This window comes from Oryctolagus cuniculus, chromosome 16, assembly GCF_051225735.1.
Source record: "Oryctolagus cuniculus isolate XC-2025 breed Fujian yellow rabbit chromosome 16, ASM5122573v1, whole genome shotgun sequence".
Lineage (NCBI taxonomy): Eukaryota > Metazoa > Chordata > Mammalia > Lagomorpha > Leporidae > Oryctolagus > Oryctolagus cuniculus.
In genome coordinates, this window is record NC_142882.1 from 43,415,976 (window position 1) to 43,436,890 (window position 20,915).

Genomic DNA, 20,915 nt, shown 5'->3' on the forward strand with positions numbered 1-20,915 from the left:
ATGTAGCACAAGCTCTGTACCATGGTAATATACAATTGTGAGGGGTTTTTGTAATATCGAGACTTATGGATTTGAAGAGAAAAAAATTACATACATGTTTTAGGAATGCCTGTGACACAAGATCACATTTTGCAAAGCATTCCAAGAAGTTTGAGGCTTCAAGAAAAAGAACAAAATCAAGTTACCCATTAACATTAAGAGAAGGAAGAACAAATCTGTTTTAGTAATTGTTTCAAAGTCATTTGCTAGGTTCTGCAAAAGAGATTTCAATCTCTAAGCTGCAGAAGCATTTTGTTTTTTTAAAATAGATTAATATTTAATTAAGGCGAAAGACAAAAAAATCTTTTAAAAATGTGGGTAAAATGTATAAATTCTAATAGATAGTGTTTCTTCCAAAATCTTCCCGTGTTTTTTGAAGACCCAGATAGAAACATTGACATACTAAAAGAAAAGGCGCATGAATAAGTTTGATCAACCCCAAGAGAAACTCAAATTATTTGATATTCACCTGAGGAAAAAAATACACATTTTAATAGTGTTTATCATAGACAACATCATTCAGGAAAAGCTGACTTGGTGGTATCTCTTGGCCCTAAGTCTATGGTGAGACCTGAAACGTTTGTTTTCCTATTGTGCATCTTATCAAAGACAAAGATGACTTCATTAAATTTGACAACTAGAAATCCATATGGCAGGCTTCATATGATCAGAGCGCCCTAGCTTTAATTTGCAGTGTACAATCATGGGAACATGTACTTATTTATGCAAATACATAGTGCACCCTGACAAGATCCTTTACTTTATGGAGTGCTATTATTATTGCCAACTAACAATGAAAAAACTGTTTTTTTTTTTTTTTTTTTTTTTTTTTTTTTTTTTTTTTTTGTGAGGGTCAGCAAACTTAGCCACAAACTTTGGCAATTCTTTCAACTACTTGGGTATATGCTATCATTGAAAGAAACCATGATTGTTTTATATTATTATTATTATTACTACTACTACACTTCATTATGTATAACACATTGCATAAACAGAGAGGCCAGACAGCATATTAAATAGTATTCACTTCTCACTTGCTTTGTCAGACTCTACTTGGAAGCATTATTTCTGCATTTTCCCTCATTTGACCTTGCAAGTGACCCTAAGGATTTTACACGACTACTGTTTCATCTGACAAGGAAGCACACACAGGAGAGGCTCTAATGCCATCCACTTAAAGGAGTAAGGGCTAGATAAGAATGCTCCAGAGAGTGTTTTCCTACCCTGTTCTTACCGTGGTGACTCTGGGGACAGGAGGGATGGAGGAGAAGGGGGATGAATTTGGAATTTCATTTTCTACTGTTTGTTCACTTGGTTTTTTTTTTTTTTTTGAAATTATTTCTTTATGAATGCTTTGGAATAAGAAAAATGAGTTATTCCTGTTCTTATATAATTTTTATTGAATTGATTGTTACCACGCTGTCTTTGTATCTTCAGAATAAAATAAGCAGCATCAAAGAAATACATTGCAAAATAAAGTTGATACGAAATACTTATCTATTTTTAAATAAATGACAGAAAATAACGTAGAAAATTAATCCAGCTTTAAAAAGTAAACATTTCAAGTTAATTACTTGGACTTACTTACTGATAGTTTGGAAAAAGATGGAAATATATTCCATAATATTTACAGGAGTTTTAGGAACAAAATCAGCTGGAAAATATATTGCACCTTAATAATCATTTCAAAGTAAGAGGATTGTTATCCCATTCCACAGATGAGAAAACTGAGTTCCAGAAAGAGTCAATGGATTGGAGACCAAATATCATTTATACAGAATGTGTCCTGAAGCCAGGGAAACAGCTCTAAACACAAAGGCTTCAAAAAACTGTGGCCAAATGGAATTTAAGACAAGATTATTTTGGTGAGAGAAAATTTTGAAATCCATGCACAGATTTTTTTATTCATCATATGCATATTCCATTAATTTGTCAAAGACTCAGTGAGGGTGCATGGAGAGAGAACATCATTATTTTCTCAGTCGGCTAGACTAGCTGCGAGGTGAATGGAATCCCTAACCCCAGTCTGGTGTGTGTGATGGTATATGGGCACAGAGTCTCTAAAGAGGTATGTACATTAGAAGAAGGACATTACAGTGGGCCCTAATCCAATATGTCTAGAGTCCTATACTTAAAAATACATATATATGTTTATGTATGTATGTATGGGAAAACACACACACAGAGATAAAGTTTGGTTTACTCCCCAAATGATTGCAATGGCCAGGGCTGGGCCAGGCAGAAGCCAGAAGCCAGCAGCTTCATCCAGGTCTCCCACGTGGATAAGCAGGGGCCCAAGTACCTGTGCCAACCCCTGCCGCTTTCCCAGGGGCATCAGCAGGGAACTGGATCAGAAGCAGAGTAGCTAGCACTCCAGCCAGCATTCCTGGCACACAGGCTTCAACAAAGGTGGTCTAACCTGCTGACCACAGCACTCACTGCTAGTATCCTTTGTCCAACTACAAGATCAGGACGCAGACACACACGGGGGAAAACACATTGACCACACCACTCTGACAACGAGTGAGACCTTGGAAGACATCAATCCTGCAGACATTTTGATCTTGGAGTTCAAGCTCCTATGATTTTACAGAAATGAATACCTGTTGTTTGTTGTTTTCCTACCCCTTAAAGTAGAAGGTTTCCCCAGATTATACAACCACGATAACCAATCTCAGTCCAAATGTTCTAATAGTGAAGAGAAACAATTTTCATGTTTTAAAATTGGAACAAAGCAAGGAAGCCTGACTGTTGAGAATGCCAGCTTCCTGAGGCCGGTTGTGAGTCTCCACTGTGGTTCATCTGGTCCTCTGCATGGCCCTCTGGTATACTCGGCACCACAGCATCACGGGAAACAGAGCCTGCCCTTTCTTTCACAGTCTGCATCTTTCAGTCACGCTAAACCTGGACTGAAAACGTACACGTGGGACAGGCATGGTGGTGTAGGAGTGAATTCACCACTTGGGGTGATTGCACCCCATAGCAGAGTTCCACTAGGAGTGCCAGCTACTCCACTTCTGATTTAGCTTCCTGTCAGTGTGTCCTGGGAGGCAGCAGATAAGGCCCATGTGTTTGGGCCTCTGCCACCCTCGTGGGCGACATGGATGGAACTCCTGGCTCCTGGCTTAGGCCTGGGCCAGTCCTGGCTGTGGCAGATACATCAAGAGTGACCAGCAGATGGGAGATCTCTCTCCCAACCACTCTTCCTGTCACTCTACCTTTTGAACAAATAAATCAATCTTAAAGTAAACAAGCACTGAAATGTATTAGCTTTGTGACCTGTTGATTATTTGAGCCCACTTCTTCTCTGTAACAGGATAATAACCACATGTTCTCCCTTATATGTGGAGCTCAAAAAAAAAAAAAAAAAACAACTCAATCTGCACATAGAATGCTGATTACTTAAGCAGTGGGAAAGATACAGGGAGCTCTGATTAAGAAAAACAAGAGCAGGAGCCAGTGCCATGGCTCACTTGGTTAATCCTCTGCCTGCGGTGCCAGCATCCCATATGGGTGCCGGGTTCTAGTCCCGGTTGCTCCTCTTCCAGTACAGCTCTCTGCTGTGGCCCAGGAGGGCAGTGGAGGAAGGCCCAGGTACTTGGGCATCTGTACCCGCATGGGAGACCAGGAAGAAACACCTGGCTCCTGGCTTCCGATCGGCGCAGCACCAGCCGTAGTGACCATTTGGGGAGTGAACCAAAGGAAGGAAGACCTTTCTCTCTCTCTGTCTCTCTCTCTCACTGTCTATAATTTTACCTGTCAAATAAATAAATAAATAAATAAGAAAAACAAGAGGGGAAGCTGAGTGTGGTTCACAAATGACAATAAATATACTAATAGAAGATGTTAATAATACGGGAAGCTGGGTGTGGTGTGTGGGAGAACTGTACTACCTTGCAATTTTGTTTTGCAAATGTAAAACTATTCTGAAATAAAATATCAATTTCAAAATAAAAGGATTAAACAGGAGAGTCAGCGTCCCTCCTCATCCCTCAGCATACTCAGTAATCTGTGTCTTCTTTTTTTGTTAAGATTTATTTTATTTATTTGAAAGACAAAGTTACAGAGACTTCCCAAATGGCCCAAATGGCCAGAGCTGAGCTGATCTGAAACCAGGAGCCAGGAGCTTCTTCCAGGTCTCTTATGTGAGTGCCCAAGTCCTTGGGCCCCCTTCCACTGCTTTCCCAGGGAGGTGCATCAGCAGGGCGCTGGATTGGAACTAGCTCGAACCAGCACCCATATGGGATGCAGGCTGGAGCTTTAACCCACTGCACCACAGCACTGGCTCCTGTGTCTTCCTTCTGAGTAGATGACATGACTCAGGAATTTGCTGAGTCCACATTTTTTGGAGACTTTGTGAATTTCCTCTTGAACAATCCACATCTTAAATGTCCACAAGCTCTTCTGGGCATTAGATTCAAAATATATCCAGAATCTGACCTGATCCTACTACTTCAGTTTTGACAATAATGGTCTAATCCAGAGACCTTCATATTGGAATAGGCACCAGTAAGAAACCCAAATGCAAAGCAGGAGTGTGGCACAGTGGTTAGATGCCAGTGAAGCTACCTATGTTCCACGTTGGAGTACCTGGGTTCAAGTCCTGGCTCCACTCTCACTATGAGCCTTCTGCTAATGAGGACCAAGGAAGGCAGCAGGTGATGGTTCAAGGAGCTGAGTTCCCCCTGCCCCTATATCAGAGACCCAGATCTAAATAGTGGCTCCTGGCTTTGGCCTGGCCCACCTACTACTAGGCATTGTAGGCGTTTGGGAAGTAAATTAGTCGGTGGTCTCTCTCTCTCTCTCTTTCTCTCAAATAAAAAATCCTAGAAGTCATTCAACACAGTGATAGCTTCCAAGGAATACATTTCTAGATGGTGAACTCCTATATATGTGTGTGTATATATATTATCCTGAATATATATATATATATATATTCTATAATATATATTCTATAATATGTATATTATTTTTACAAAAGAAAGGTGTGGCCAGATACATCAATATAACCTGGGATGTGAAAGCTTCCAAGGCACAAAGCAAAGGGACATAACTAATCATTGGTTTGAGAAGACTTCTGTAAAGATTAACACATGTATTTCATTTTTTTAAAGGATTTACTTTATTTGTAAGACAGAGTTGGGGTCAGGTGTGTGAAGAGAGGTATTCCATTCACTGGTTCACTCTCCAAATGGCCACAACAACCAGGGCTGAACCAGGCCAAAGTCAAGGGCCAGGAGCTTCATCTGGGTTGCCCCCGTAGGCAACAGGGTCTCAAGAATTTGGCCCTATTCTTCTGCTTTTACACCTGGAGCTCCATCCCCACTAGGATATCCCCTCCATAAAGGAAATGACTATGATGTGTTGTCACTGTTTAGCAACTGGAAGAGGGGTGTGGGGGAGGTGCTTACTTCCTGTGTATTCAATGACTGCCTGCGACTTTGTAGGATTGTTCTGGGTATTAAGTGATATAACATTGTGTTATTAATATAAAGTACCAGGCCCACTACCTAGCAATATAATAAATATTTATTCATTAATAGCCGGCGCTGCGGCTCACTTGGCTAATCCTCCGCCTGCGGCACCGGCACCCCAGGTTCTAGTCCCGGTTGGGGCACTGGATTCTGTCCTGGTTGTCCCTCTTCCAGTCCAGCTCTCTGCTGTGGCCCGGGAGTGCAGTGGAGGATGACCCAAGTGCTTGGGCCCTGCACCCGCATGGAAGACCAGGAGGAAGCACTTGGCTCCTGGCTTCGGATAGGCGCGGCGCACCATCCGTAGCGGCCATTTGGGGGGTGAACCAACGGAAAGGAAGACCTTTCTCTCTCTCTCTCTCTCTCTCTCTCACTGGCTAACTCTGCCTGTCAAAAAAATATTAATTCAATAACAATAGGAATGTTTAAACCGCATTACCTATATACCAGTCACTTCCCTAAGTTTTAGTCACTTAAGCTTTATCAAAATCCAATGAGGTGCATGTTATTATTATTATTCTCATTTCATAGATGAGAAAGCTAGTGATAGAGGATCAGACTGCCTCAGGTCTCAGTTAATGAGTGGCAGTTTAGGAGTAGAACTCAGGCAACCTGGTTCTAGAATCTTTGCTATCCTTGCTCCTTAACACTCTGCCTATTGTTTTTCCAATGGCTATCAATGGCAGCTGACTTGGAGTTGTTGAGTCACCAGTACCACTCACTTCAGTATCACCATTTCTGGATTATGAAATTTAAACAAAGCCCATTTGGTTTTTACCCACATTACTTCAGCTTGCTCAGAAACTGGGAAATTAAAATGCAATGGCAATGACAAGGACAATTTAGTTCATCAATTTTGGAATTCACTTCATAATCATCTTCGCACTTAGCACATCACTAATGTGATGATGTACTGATTCTATGACGATGAAAAAGTAAATAGTCTTGGACGGCGCCGTGGCTCAACAGGTTAATCCTCCACCTTGTGGCGCCGGCACACCGGGTTCTAGTCCCAGTCGGGGCACCGGATTCTGTCCCGGTTGCCCCTCTTCCAGGCCAGCTCTCTGCTATGGCCCGGGAGTGCAGTGGAGGATGGCCCAAGTCCTTGGGCCCTGCACCCACATGGGAGACCAGGAAAAGCACCTGGCTCCTGGCTTCGAATCAGCGCGATGCGCCGGCCGCAGAGCGCCGGCCACAGTGGCCATTGGAGGGTGAACCAAAGGCAAAAGGAAGACCTTTCTCTCTGTCTTTCTCTCTCACTGTCCACTCTGCCTGTCAAAAAATAAAAAATAAAAATAAATAAAGAAGTAAATAGTCGTGATCATACCTGCTTGAAAGAAAGGTGTTCTGGCATTTAGTATGGTATTAGCATAAGATAGCTGGTCTTAAATATGAGTGGAAAAAATTATTGAAGAAATGAAATTTGTGACTTTAGAATGATCTGAGTTTAGTTGATGATTCCTTTAGGATTGGTATGATAAATTAAATCACAAGCGTATTTATTGATAAAATAAAAGAGGATGGAATACCACTCAGTCTGGCTTTCTGTGGTCTAAAATTTCCATGCTCAAATATTTTTGTGCTACTGTTCCATATACATCTAGTAGGAAATATCATCTAAAATCCCCCTTTTGAACAAATTACTTGGGATAAAACCTTGCCTACCTAGATCATATTTATTGAATATTGTTCCTATATAGTTATAAAGGCCACCCCATACATAAGGTTTTTCTTCTTGTACTCATTTGAAATACCACAAGCCTCCACATCAGCTTCTGTCTAGATTTCTTTGAGTTGGTGTATTCCCCCATTAAAACATATCTCCTTAATTCCACCACTTTCAAATAATTTTTCATTTAATTTATGCACAAAACTATTAAACTATTGTTTATTAGCAAGTCTAAGATTTCCTTGTTTAATAACTCAGTGCCAATCCTTTGATCACAGTCTTTGTTTTTGCTTCAAAAGTACCTTTAAAAAATTAATTCATTTACTCTGATTTATTTGGGAATCAGAGACACAGAAAGGAAAGAGAGAGAGGGAGGGGGAGAGGAGGAGACAGAAATCGCTTCCACCTGCTGATCAACTCCTGACATGCTTGTAAGAGCTGGGACCTGGCCTGGCTGAAGCCTGGGGCTCAGAATCATCTGCTCCCTCCCAGAGTGGCACTGGCAGGAAGGTGGATCCTAAGCAGAACCAGGACTAGAATCCAGGAACTCCCATACAGGATGCAGGTGTCCCAGGGGGTGTCTGCACTACGGCACCGGTCCCTGAAATGTGTTTTTTGTACCTTTTCTATGTACAGAATCTAAGGACAGCAAAGTCGAGGCTCTGACTTTAAGACTGCACCTGCCAATGGTTAAGAATAAGCTCCATCTAGGAGGGCATCCCCTTCACACTGGGGTTTTGGAGCAGAATCACCAAGCTCCTCCCCTGCCTCCACATTTCAGAGGCAGGAGATGGGCCTATCATGGAAATATCTCATAGGGAAATGGTGCCCATGTTTTCTAGCAGGAATTACCAGGGAGAAGCAATAAGTCCCAGTCTTTGACCAGTTCTCGCTGTTGTTGCCATCTGGGAAGTGCACTAGTAGATGGAAGAGCTAGCTCTCTCTCTCTCTCTCTCTCTCGCTCTCGCTCTCCCTCTGTCTTTCAATAAATAAATAAGTTTCTAAAAATTTCAATTATATAGCTAACTGTATGCAACTATGTACACTTACGGAATCACCATGCAAGAGTAGATACAGTCGTTACCCACACCCTGGGAGCTTCATGTTTGCTTCTCTCAATTAATTCTTCCTGGGTTAAATGTTCCCTTTAAAATCCCTACTTGCATTTTTATGTTTTGCACAGCTTACATGTACAAAGGAAACTGGTGCACCATTTTGTAATGCAACACATGCACCCAACAAGATACTTTTAAGATTCAATTTTATTTCCTGTTTGCTTTTAAAGGCATCAAAGGACTCTGCAAACAGTGCTGTGCTACCTTTGCTTGGGTGTGTTGACAATGATGACCAATTACTTTCTCATTCCAGAGGAAGAGAATAAAATATAAAGAACACATGCAACTTCAAATATTCCTCTGTTTTTAAATGTACAGATGAATATGGAATTAAAATTTTTAAGAATAAACTCTTTTAAACTAATATGTGTCTGTCCTCTAAATAAAAAAAAATGATGCTTTATATCCACAAACCAAACAAACAACAGAAACAACAAGGAAGAACCTAGCAGTGATTTTAAATGCATGTGTAAACAAAATTTCAAGTATGCAACATTCCTATAGTGTGTCTTCAACACTCATATAGTTCACATAAAAATGTATATATTTTTATTATATCATTTTATTGAAAGTAGTGGAAAGAAAGTGACACCCTAAGTAGAAGGAGCCAGAGGATTATTTTGCAGTATTTTGAGATGACATTTGTATTTTGGAACTGTCAAAAACTTTCAGTTTAATAAATCATGCCAATTAATCTATTTTAGACTCAGTAATCTAAAAGGCTCAAGAAATTTGGTACTAAAATTCTTTCTTTTCCTTGTGCATTTCTACATATCACAAACCTTTACGTTTGTATTTTACACCATTATTTGCATGTAGAATTTTAAAATACACTATGATATCGAAGGTTGACACAGTTAACTGCTTAATTTACTTTTTTCCTACCAGCTTTCCATTACAAGTCACAAGTCTTTGAACTTCTGATTAGGCTCTACAGCCTGAAGGTCCTGAGTGTTTTTCCAGAAGCTTTTCAATTTTTTTTTTTTTAATGCCTGCCTCCTTCACTGGAATCTGTTCAAAATTTTCTAATGGGAAGCATACTTTAAATGGCCTTGATTCCTCATTTCTATTGTTGTTTTATTTTATTGCTCTTCTCTTACTAAGAGCACTTGAAATTGACATACTTTTGAAGTTTTGTATTTATGATACTAAGTTGGTTGTTTCTTGTTATAATGGACACTCATAGATTAAGCAAATTTGCAGATTTCCCAAACTTGTAATACAGTGACAACGTTTTCAGCAGTGCCCCTTATTGCTTAAAAATGAGGGATATTGTCAACGGGTTTATTTTAAAAAGAGAAAGATATGACTTTGCAATAAAATACAAAAAGTTTGCTAGATAGGCTGTATTTTATCCTTAATCCTGCTTGACTTGGGAGTCTCCTCTTGCATTTTTACACAAGGAAATGATGTCAGTAGCTGGCATCTTATTTTAAAAGACAACACTGTGACACAGAAAATCAGTAACTTACTCTGGCTTCTCTATGTACTACAGCTTGTTTTAATAAATTAGCACTCCCTGTAGTCTCAGAAGAGGTGTATGTTTAGAGTGCTCTCTAATATTGCTATATAGAAAGCTCATGACACTTGCCCATGCAACTCCTGTTTTCCTTCATCCTTGCTGGGGAAGGATATGCGGTCACGCACACTCCTACACACACAGCTTGGCGAGTCACCCTGATCTCAGGTCTCTCCTTTCCATCCCTCATCTATTTTTTATTATTATTCCAGCTTTCTTCATCTTCCTTCCTTCCTCCCCACCCACTCATCCAACCGCCCACTGCAGTCCTAAGTTCTGTTGTTCAATACTTTTCCGAAATGAGTACTTCCCTTCGAGATCCTTTGGCCAGCCTGGTTCCTCCAGAGACCACTGATGCCACTTGGCTCCGCAATCACTCTCAACCCCTGCTTTCCCCTGCAGAGGTTCAGACCCTTCCAACAAGGAAACTTTTCTTTTTATTGTGGAAACTGCAGTCAAGAATCCCCAAAATCAAATTCAGTGAGCTGTGCCCTAAGAAGTCTTTGTCCACGATAACAAATTTTTGCAAAACTGCAATAGCTTTTAAGTGCATATGGCCAATACCTAGCTGACTGCATGTTCATTTGTAATGCAGAAGTACAGCCAAGACATGGAATCCAGCTGACTGTGGCAGCCCACATTACCCAGATTCCCACACCTTTCACAGCTTTGCTGAATGACCCTTGACTATCGGGATGTGAAGGTTGATGCTACACATAAGTGTCTGCAGCCTCTACCAAGCAGGTTCACATAAGAACTAGGTAAGGTGGTACGTTATTAGGCCAGTGCTATAGCCGTGCATTTTTTTAAAACTAGAAGCAAGAGGTGAGGAGAATATAATTCCAATGATTCCACACTTTTTTGAAAAATGTCTTCTGATTACTCTTAAATTTCAAAGTCAACATACATAATTAGTCTCTATATGTTCTGAACTGGACTACTTGGTTCACTTACCTGTTCAGTCAATAAATATTTACTGGATACCTACCGTGCACCAAACGCAGTTCAGTATAAATGACTAAAAAGGCTTTCTTACCATGAGCCATGCGATGGAACCAGTAGTAGCCAAAGTCAACTCCTAAGAAGGTCAAGTACCAAGTCCACGGGGAATCCCAAGGCAAATTGAAGAGCCTGTAGTTCTCCCAGACATAAATGTAACTGGTTACTTCGATGCTCCTGAAAAACAGTCTGGAAAAGAAAATTCAGAAGCAAGGATTACACCACATTTCATACATAAGATTGTGCTATGGTGTTGTAGACAGCACCTAAATACTAACACACTCACCCAGGGACGTGAAACCTTTCCTCCTTCCACTTTCTGCCGCATCACATTTTAGAGACCTGCTTCCCTGATTGGCAGGGTGTTTCCTTCTGTTTCACAGGCAGCACTAATACTAGTTGTGTGTCCGCTCAACTCTGAGGAATTCAGGAGGCTCTTTTTCCCTTGTCTCTTGAAATACTCCTCATGAAATACTCTGCACCAGCACTGTGGTGTAACAGGTTAAACCACTGCCTGCATGCAATCCAGCATCCCACGGGAGAGTCCTGGTTTCTAAGCTTCTAACCCAGCTCCCTACTGATGAACATGGGAAAGCAGCAGATGATGGCCCCAAGTACCTGGGCCCCTCAGGTGGGATACTTGGGTGGCTTCAGCCAGGCCCCACCCTAGTCATTGTGACCATTTGTGGAGTGAAACAGAGGATGGAAGCCCCTTTTCTTCTCTCTCTCTCTTTCTCTGTCTGTCTCTCTCTCTCTCCTTCTGTCTGTATCACTTTGCCTTTCAAATAAATAAATAAATAAATATTTTAAAAAACACTCTGCATGGAACCCATACAACAGAAGCTAACATAATCATGACCCCCCCTCCTCCTCTTCCTTCTTTTCCTCCTTCTTCCTCTCTCTTATATATGCACACACACCCATTCAATGTTTTGTGGATAGAGAACTTTAGAAAACATGTTGGAATCTCATAGAATTTCAATATTTCTGGCAAGCAACAAAAGCTAGAACATCCCAGATGTTAGGGGAGAATATTTCTCTGGACACATGCTATACAATCCTAGTTTTAGTAATCAATTATTTTTAAAACCTAGATACTAGAATGCTATCAAGCTTCTGCAAATTCTTATTTCAATTATTTTCAAAATCATGATACTATACTACAATTTTATAAAAACTGCAGTTTTTTTTCTTTTAACATTTCTGTGGTCACATTTAAGATCAGATTAAGGATAATTATTTATCTTAACACTTTGATAAAAGAATGAATTGAATTTTCCTTCCATATTTATATTAAAATGTAAAATGAATTGGCCATTTTGCCTAATAATGCTTGATTGATAATCCTTCAACAAGCTAGGGACTCAAAGTTCTGAGAAAATTCTTAAATATTCAAATTCCAGATGCAATTTGAAGAAGCAGCTCAGATTGTTATATTAATAAAATTTGTTTTAATACTAAATGTAGCATTTTATGGTCAGTTCCTGTGAAATAGATATTTCTAGATATTTTAGAGAATCTTGTCTTTAACTTTATTCCTGAATTTAATTCTTATATGACTAAAACTTCTGACCAGGTAACTTTAAAATAAGCTCTGATATTTTGAGTGCTTTAAGTTATTATTTAATGTATAAAATAAACAGCAGGCTGTTTCACAACTGTACTAAATACATGATTCCCAGAATTGTCTAACGCTTGTAGTTCTGAGCAGGACTAAACAGCACATTATTTAAGATTTGCTTTCCACTTTAAACTTGTGTGCCTGAAATTAGCAAATGGTTGATCTAAAGGAGCCGCCCAGGCTGGATCCCTCCCACAGTCCTGGCCTGAACCCTGCTGTACACACTCCAGCATCTCCTGCTGACGCTGCCCTGCACCTGCTTGCAGGGCTTGTGCAGGGACTGGTTCCTAGTCCAGTCCTGAGGGCAGACTCCACAGGGTGTGGCCTCCTACACCAGACAAGGCATGGGCAGAGCTGGAATAAGATCTAGTGGATGTCCACACACCTGCCCTCATGGGGCAGGACAGGCCATGGGCCGGGGCTCTAAGGAATAATTGGATATTTAAAACCTGCCTTCCAAGTTGCTATCCAGGTGGGGAGGTAGAACAAAGTTCATTTGAGGCCGGCGCTGCGGCTCAATAGGCTAATCCTCCACCTGCGGCGCCGGCACCCTGGGTTCTAGTCCCGGTCGGGGCACCGGATTCTGTCCCGGTTGCCCCTCTTCCAGGCCAGCCCTCTGCTATGGCCCAGGAGTGCAGTGGAGGATGGCCCAACTGCTTGGGCCCTGAACCTGCATGGGAGACCAGGAGAAGCACCTGGCTCCTGCCTTCGGATCAGCGCAATGCGCCGGCTGCAGCAGCCATTGGAGGGTGAACTAACGGCAAAAGGAAGACCTTTCTCTCTGTCTCTCTCTCGCTCACTGTCCACTCTGCCTGTCAAAAAATAAAAAAAAAAGTCCATTTGAAAGTTTCTTAGCTTGGTTGGTGACTTTTGTATGTTTCTCAACCTGCCAACACTGACATTTGGATGAAATCTTCCTTGTAGGGGTTGTCCTGTGCAGACACTTCCTCAGACTGTGAAATCTTCAAGTCATCCTCTATTGCCTACATAAAACTCAAGTGTTGGGTAAAGAAACAAAAGGAAGGAAATCAACACCAGATGGGTCGATCTCATCTGAAACAGGATGTCTTAGCCTTGACACTGTTGGCATTTGAGGCCAGGTGATTCTCTGCCCTGAATTCCTGTCCTGTGAATCACAGACTATACAGCAGCATCCTTGTGCTCTGGGTTCAATAGCACTTCGTTCTCACACAAGCTATGGCAACCAAAATGTCCCTAGCAAAATTGTCCCTACCTGACAACTGCCTAAAAATAACAAATCTATTTTTTTAAAATGTAAAACTTATAAAATATAACAACATACTGCCATCCTTGAAAGTGTCTTTGTAAGCTTTATTATGCGATGTCCAAGTAGAGACATCCATGAATTCATTCAATCATTCAGTGTGGAGCTCCAGGGTCAGGAAAAGACACCAAGGACATGTTGCTGGACAGGGCAGCGGGAAATCACCACGCTGGCAAACGTTCCATCCCCGACCCCGCCCCCCCCCCCCATCAACGTGTAGTCAATTTGCTGTCTTCCTTGTCAGTTTCAGTAACAATAGAAACAGGCATGAAGATGCAAAGTCCTCAATAAAACAAAGCAGGGTCCTGAAAAGCTCCCATTCGTAAAACACAGAGAACCTGCCTGCAATGGAAATCCGTTTTTATTTCCTGTACAGGTGCCAGGTCTGGAGCAGACATCCAATTTATGACTCTGTCAACTGACTTATTAGGGTGGACACAAATCGAGCTGAAATATGCCTGACATACTACAGTCAGGGGATGTGTGTGTGTGTGTTTCACACTTTGGCATGAAGTTAAATTTTCCACAAGGAGACACAGCTCACCAGTGGGATCCAGCAGGGAAATCTTTATCGGGCTCTGCAAAGCCCTTGAAGGCAGGAAAGCGCACCTACTTTTTCCAAAATGCTCCCACCAGACATGCAGTCATAAACCAGAACTCCTCCTTGCAGCAGGTGACTTTGCACCCAACAACTCAAACCTCAACTTTCCAAAACCCCACTGGGAGGAGACTTATCCCCTGTGTATATGCACACTCAGCCAGCGAGCTTTATCACAGATTAACAAATATCAAGGGCTTGCACAAAGTTCACCAAAAGTGCATATTGCGCAAAAATTATGTGTGGATTTCAAATATTTTTGCACCCAAGTACTTTCATCTTTTCATCCCATTTCCCCCTGAACTTTTTGAAGTCCTCTCATGCTAGTTCCCCTTCACTCATTAAGTGTGCATAAACTAAGCAAACAGCCTAAATATAAAAGGACACTAGAATCCTCTCATCAGCAGCTTGTGGGCTTGCACACTTTCCTTCCACTGGCCTGTTTGCTTCACAAATCCCCCAAAGAGTGATTCTGTCTTGGGCCTGAAGGATATCTTTTGGCAAAGGAAAGGCAGCTTATTTTTCTAACTAGTAACACAATGTGTTATGTGTTGTCTGTGACATGTTCTCTCTCTCATTGGAAAGTAATTCATAAATACACAGTTGTTTTAAAATTGAATATTTTTTAAAGACAATTCTATAGTAATGATGACATTAAAAAGTAATCAATAAAATGTTTATTTGGAGATTGAGGATCACAGGTATTTAGTTTTCAAAGTCATCTCAACTGAATTTACCCATCAGTTAAAGTAGAAATGTGACACTGGATGTGTCAGTCTTTCAGGATCTCACTTTAGAAACTGAATTTAAGATATGAGAGGACTAGGAAAAATGGACACTCAAGTGAATTGTCTTTCAAATACAAGTTCCAGCCATCACGAGCATGGGTGATATTGCTGCAAATGGTTACAATTTCAAAGCAACTTTCAAAGTAATGAAAGTTAGTGAACAGCCTTAAAGCTTTAGCTGTGTGTGCTTGCAGATTTGGTCAGATTGTGCAAAGTGGAATTTTGTTTACCCCAATAATACAAGAAATGTATCAGTATTTAAATGAAATAAATATAAGCATCCTTAAAATTCCAGAAAGTTGTAAATATATTGGAAATCTATGAAAAGAAATAAATACGTGTGTATATGTAATTTCTCTGAAAAATTTTGTCATTTATTTATTTCAGAATCCCTCAAACTGACTCAGGAACTTGCACTGCTCTGTGTAATGCTTCTGCCCCTTTTGCTCCATCTAGTGGAATACTGACTTTTGCTACTAATCATACAAGAGATGACATAGTCTTTACCTTCTGTAAGCAAGTGGCATCTGCTATGGTACTTTTAATTATGACAAGATATGTATAAGCCATTAATGCAACTTCATTTCTTTTAACAGTGAACTTAAAACTGTAAATTTTATAGTGTATAATAGATTTGGAAGAAATGTGTTTCCTTTACTCTTTATAAGAAAAGTATTCTCTGCTGAATAAGCACAGAAATCCAGGCTAATAAAGAATGAAACTTGCACTCATTAAAGGAGATCATTCTAAGGACACTTTATGAAGTTTTGCAATTAATAACAAAGTATTTATAAGGTACCATAAGTAAAAATTAAGAGGAAAGGAGGCATTCTCCTTAGCAATATAATTAACAAACCAATAGGATTTAAACATTTAAAAAAATTTAAAGTTATTCTCTCAGTTGATAAAACATGATACAGAAATTATAAAGTGTTATGATGACGATTTAAATTTGCTGATCTCTGATTTTGCATAGCGAATAACTGCTTGTTAAGGTCGTCATCCAAAATGCCATGTACTCAGTTTTCTGTGGACACGTCCAGGGCAGCTCTGTCTCAGAGACTGTAGCCTCCATGAAAATCCACAACACGATGTTCTTTATTCTCCTGCCTCACCCCAAGGAGTCAAAAACATTTCAGAAAAGCGCAATTTCCTCCCCTTTAATTTTTTTTGTATTTCATAAGTTGAAACTTTCTTGTTCATAAATGGAAAATTCCATGGCAGCCACAGTCTGTACAAGCGTCCCTATGTATGGCTCTACACAGTAGAGCCAACGACACACCGAAAACTGGCCGAGGTGCACAGGTATTAAGAGTGTGGTGTCCCAAACCTATTTGAAAATTCACCTACTTAAATTATCCCTCCAACCTATTCAATTTGATTTATCATCTGCTGTTTCAACAGAATAAATGAACCCATTAAAAACATACACACTGTAGATATTTATTTCGAGACTACAACTTCTCTGGGGAGCCTGCAATTCATGGACGCAGAGACACTGGGAGGAAGTAGCAAATTGAAGTCCCGGCATTCTAATGAAGGATTGGAAACTGAGTTCTGCTTAAACAAGCTGCGGGGGAGGGGAAATGAAAGATGTGATTATTTTTTCACTCGTTAACATGTAAGTCAGTAGCCGAATTTTTCACAAGTTTTAAGTGTGCATTTTTTAAGCAGATTTGGAAAATATGTTGTTACATCAAATTTATTGTTGTATGGTCACATAGGCAAGCAACTGATAGAAAAATGGATTATATGCCTATGAGGCACAATGGCTAACAATATGCCAGAGAAATATCTGTTTATAATGACAGGATTAGCTTCTGAGTTACCAGGCTGCCTACTGGATTTCAGAAGAGCGAAACAGATGCAGGCCTGCCCAGAACGTAGTTCTCAGGACAGATGAACTTTTATTACAGCTTATGGTCTGTTCCACAGACTTGTAAACAAGACATAATTTTATCCGTGATTAACATGTTCCCTTCTATGAAGATTTGAAAGCTGCAGCCTCATTCTTTTCTACCAATACAGTCATCACCCTACTAATCTTTAAAATATTTCAAATTTTACGCAATCGTAAGATTGTGATCCTCAAATAAGTGTTGTTTTCCCTCAAAGTCTGCTACTGTATTTGCATGACATGAATGGCAAAGTGGAAAAACATGTTCTCTTTGTTTTCCATTCCTTCTTTTGTCAGAGGCCATATGCCCATTTGGAATTATTAGCCAAATCATAATTCTGTGCAACCAGATTAACAAACAGTATACCGCTATTTTTCTTGCAGTCACGTATTTTAAGGACGTGGCAAGTCCTGTTACCAGTGTAGAAAATGGAATGAGTCCCTGGGAGAGGATATGACCAATGCCGTGTTAATCTACCCCTCAGCTAATCATTTGACCAGGGATTCCCCTTCATGCTGTGGCTTTAGCTGAAATGTTATTTTTAAGAACTGATGTCAAATTCCCCTTCTTGTTCTTTTGCTGAAAGTTTTTTCGGTTTTCTTTATACATTTGGTTTGCTTTTTTTTTTCTTCTTGATAGTAACAAATAAAATATTTTAAAATTTTATTTTTGGATAGTTTGCCTTCCTGGCATCTTTTAGCTCAAAGGCTACAGAGAGTGAAATCCTTTGTAAAAACTTCTTAAAAATTACCAATATTTCTTAATTTAGAATTTTTCTCCACACTTTCCATGAAAAAAAAAAAAGAATACTTTGCTGTCTTCATTCAGAATGCCACTACAGAAACATATTCTCTCCAAAATCAAGTTCATAACCTTTTACCTTTCTCTTAAGGGGCATCCAAGTTAACAATTATGTTAGTTTAAGCAGTGTTATGAGTAGTGGGTGAAGGAAAAGAACTGGCTGTTCTTTTTTGAAAGTCTGATATGTTATGCTCAGTCTCTCTCTCTCTCTCTCTCTCCCCTTCTCCCTCTCTCTCCTTTTGAGATGCACCTTTTTGCAAAAAAAATTTGATTTATATTTTCCTATGATAACTGTGTCCTTTTTGAGGTCACCCTGCTACTGTACTGAGAATGCATCTTATATTTCTGATACTTACCATGTTTGGTTAAGAGAATCTCACTTATAGCAAAAGAAAAACGTGAAAACAAAGCTGAATCATCCACTCCAAGTGCTGTCTCCGTGACTGTGACATGCATTGCAACTCAGTAAAATCAGTGATGCACCCACAATTGCACCCACTGGGCACTTCTCAGTCATCAAGTGATTTTAACAGTTTATCGGCTGTCTGATTTCTATAATCCTATACACTTAACATTCTCAAAATGAGCTCCGGCAACCAACTGAGTATTTTTCAATAACCATTTTACATCCAAGTCCCTTTATCCCTCGAGTACGCTGAATGTATTCATCATCTCCGTTCCAGAGAGACACGTAGTAGAGGAAGTCGTCTATACTTTTAAATTCTTACTTAAGACAATCTGGGAATTCGTTGCAAGTAGCTTGAGACGTTACGCTCCTCAGAGTGAGACTGCAATATGTAAACCTACAAGCATTTATAAAGAGTCCTTAGCATTGCTATTACTACCACGACTATATACCTAATAACCTACGTGACTCCTAGGAACACTATTGAAAAAACTTTGCTTTTAGGTTTTTGCTTTGTATCTAAGTCATGTTAAGTGATTGTATGAAATTATTTCACCTTTTCTCAGATATCTGTAAGCTTTGATTGCATTTTTTTTTCATCTACCTTGGTTTCTGCCTGGGCGGTTCATACAGACATTCCAAAGCAATGAGCACTGGTCAGAAGTAAAGCTCTTAAAACAGAAAAAGACGCAATGGGTGGGCAACTGGAATGAGAACATTCCTCAGCTCAAAGCATAGACTTCTCCTGGAATTTCTTTCGCCCTCTGCCTCTGTGGTAAATCCTAATGTACTGAAGATTCCGTCTAGTCACTGGTCTCCCTTTTTCGTGCATTTATTATTTGCTCAAAAAAAAAAAAAAAAAAGGCAGATCATTTGCTGATTACAATTGTTTGGCTGCATCTTCATGCAATTTCATCACTTTCATGACAGTAAAAGACCATAATATTTTTGTGAACATTTTCCCATGCACCAGGCATTGCTCCTGCTAAAACCAGGAGAGCACAACCCTTGCTCTCAAGTTGCGAGCAGTCTAGGAGGAAAGGCTAGGAGGGAGGCAGGAAAGTATCACATGGTGATTCCCTGTCTGGGGCAAGCATGGGATCCCATGGGAGTGTAAGTGACGTGGTGTCTAACATAGGATTGGAAAACAGAGAGGCTCGATTTAAGAATATGATGTCAGTGCCGGCATTGTGGCATAGCAGGTAAAGCCACCACCTGCAGTACCAGCATCCCACATGGGCACCAGTTCAAGTCCTGGCTGCTCCACTTCCGGTCCAGCTCTCTGCTGTGGCCTGGGAAAGCAGTAGAAGATGGCCCAAGTCCTTGGGCCCTGCACCCACATGGAAGACCTGGAAGAAGCTCCTAGCTCCTGACTTCAGATTGGCATAGCTCAGGCCTTTGTGGCCAGTGGGGAATGAACCAGCAGATGGAAAACCTCTCTCTCTCTCTCTCTCTCTCTCTCTGTGTGTGTGTGTGTGTGTGTGTGTGTCTCTTTCTGCCTCTCCTTCCTTCTCTGTGTAACTCTGACTTTCAAATAAATAAATAAATCTTAAAAAAAAAGAATATGATGTCTATGTTCAGATCTAGTGAGTGGTCAGAGTGGCCCACTTGGAAAGGTCTCCAGCACCTGGGACAGGTGGGTAATGGTGGGTAGAAACCCCTTGTGGAACAAAGGGATAGCAGGTGGGAGGCCAGAAGTGTGAACAGAGAGACAAAGTCCTCTGTATCCAGGAAAGGAACTTGTACCTTATCCTCAGGGCAATATAGACCCAGTGAAAAGTTTCTATCAGATTCCTGTGATGCAAATGTGTGGCTGTGTTTGGGACAGTACTGGAGACAGGGGGTAGTACTAAAGACAGATGAGATATTATTAGAGACAGATGGCAGAACCGAGACCCACATGAGATAAAACTAGGGATGATGTTAATACTAACTAATACTCCAGACAGATGGAGTAGTACTAGACAGGACACAGTTAGGAGACCATTGCAGTAATCCGGAGATTTGTGTGACTGGAACAGTGATTTTACATGTGAATTTGATCGATGCAAAATTCAGTCTCCAGTAGACCACTAGATCACAACTCTGGGACAAGCCTGTGGTAGGGCAGGTGAGGTACTTACTTGGGCACAAGGTTTGAGGGGGGTGCCATAAACTCAGTGAGCAAGTGAAATAATAGGGTGACTTTTTTGTGAATGAATACAAGAGATCAACAAACCAAATATACAGTTTAAATAATGACAAGAACATGTATAAATTAAGTAATTCCCTATCCAGCAGGTTGCAGGGTATTCACTCAGCATTTCTAGCCATCAAACTCACCCTGGAAGCCGGGAGAGCACACCTGCTGACATGGATGTTAAAGCATCATCCAGACCACCTGGTAGCTTCCCTTTGTGAATCCAGCTGACAATCAGTTCGAGCAGCATCAAGGAAATGAAAATCGGAGTTGCCTGGAAAGAGATGTTGCAATGATTAGTATGAAGTTATTCCACATTTCCTGCGCAGTCTTTCCAGAATCGGGAGGCACAATGTCAGAGGTGCAGCAGGAGAGTGTGTGCACATATCCATCAAGTTCATTCCCTACCCAACAGACTTTTAAAAAAGTCCAGCTCTTTTGGACACACACCAAATGTGCCCAAATTCTATTGCCAATTTGAAAATAAAATGGTTGTGACCATGGTAAGTTATGCCAAGAAAATGGAT

The 20,915-nt window shown here is 40.5% G+C and overlaps 1 protein-coding gene across 3 annotated transcripts in view; it reads right to left on the bottom strand.

Annotated features, from left to right (window-relative positions):
- Positions 1-20,915, bottom strand: part of AGMO (alkylglycerol monooxygenase) — a 357,324-nt gene that overhangs the window by 334,758 nt on the left and 1,651 nt on the right. For all 3 annotated transcript variants that reach the window (XM_002720858.6, XM_089315166.1, XM_089315164.1), the window contains exons 2-3: positions 20,532-20,662; positions 10,850-11,001 (exon numbers count right to left, since the gene is read on the bottom strand). In XM_002720858.6, the coding sequence (XP_002720904.2) occupies positions 10,850-11,001; positions 20,532-20,662 (283 nt within the window). The remainder of the gene's footprint in view (positions 1-10,849; positions 11,002-20,531; positions 20,663-20,915) is intronic.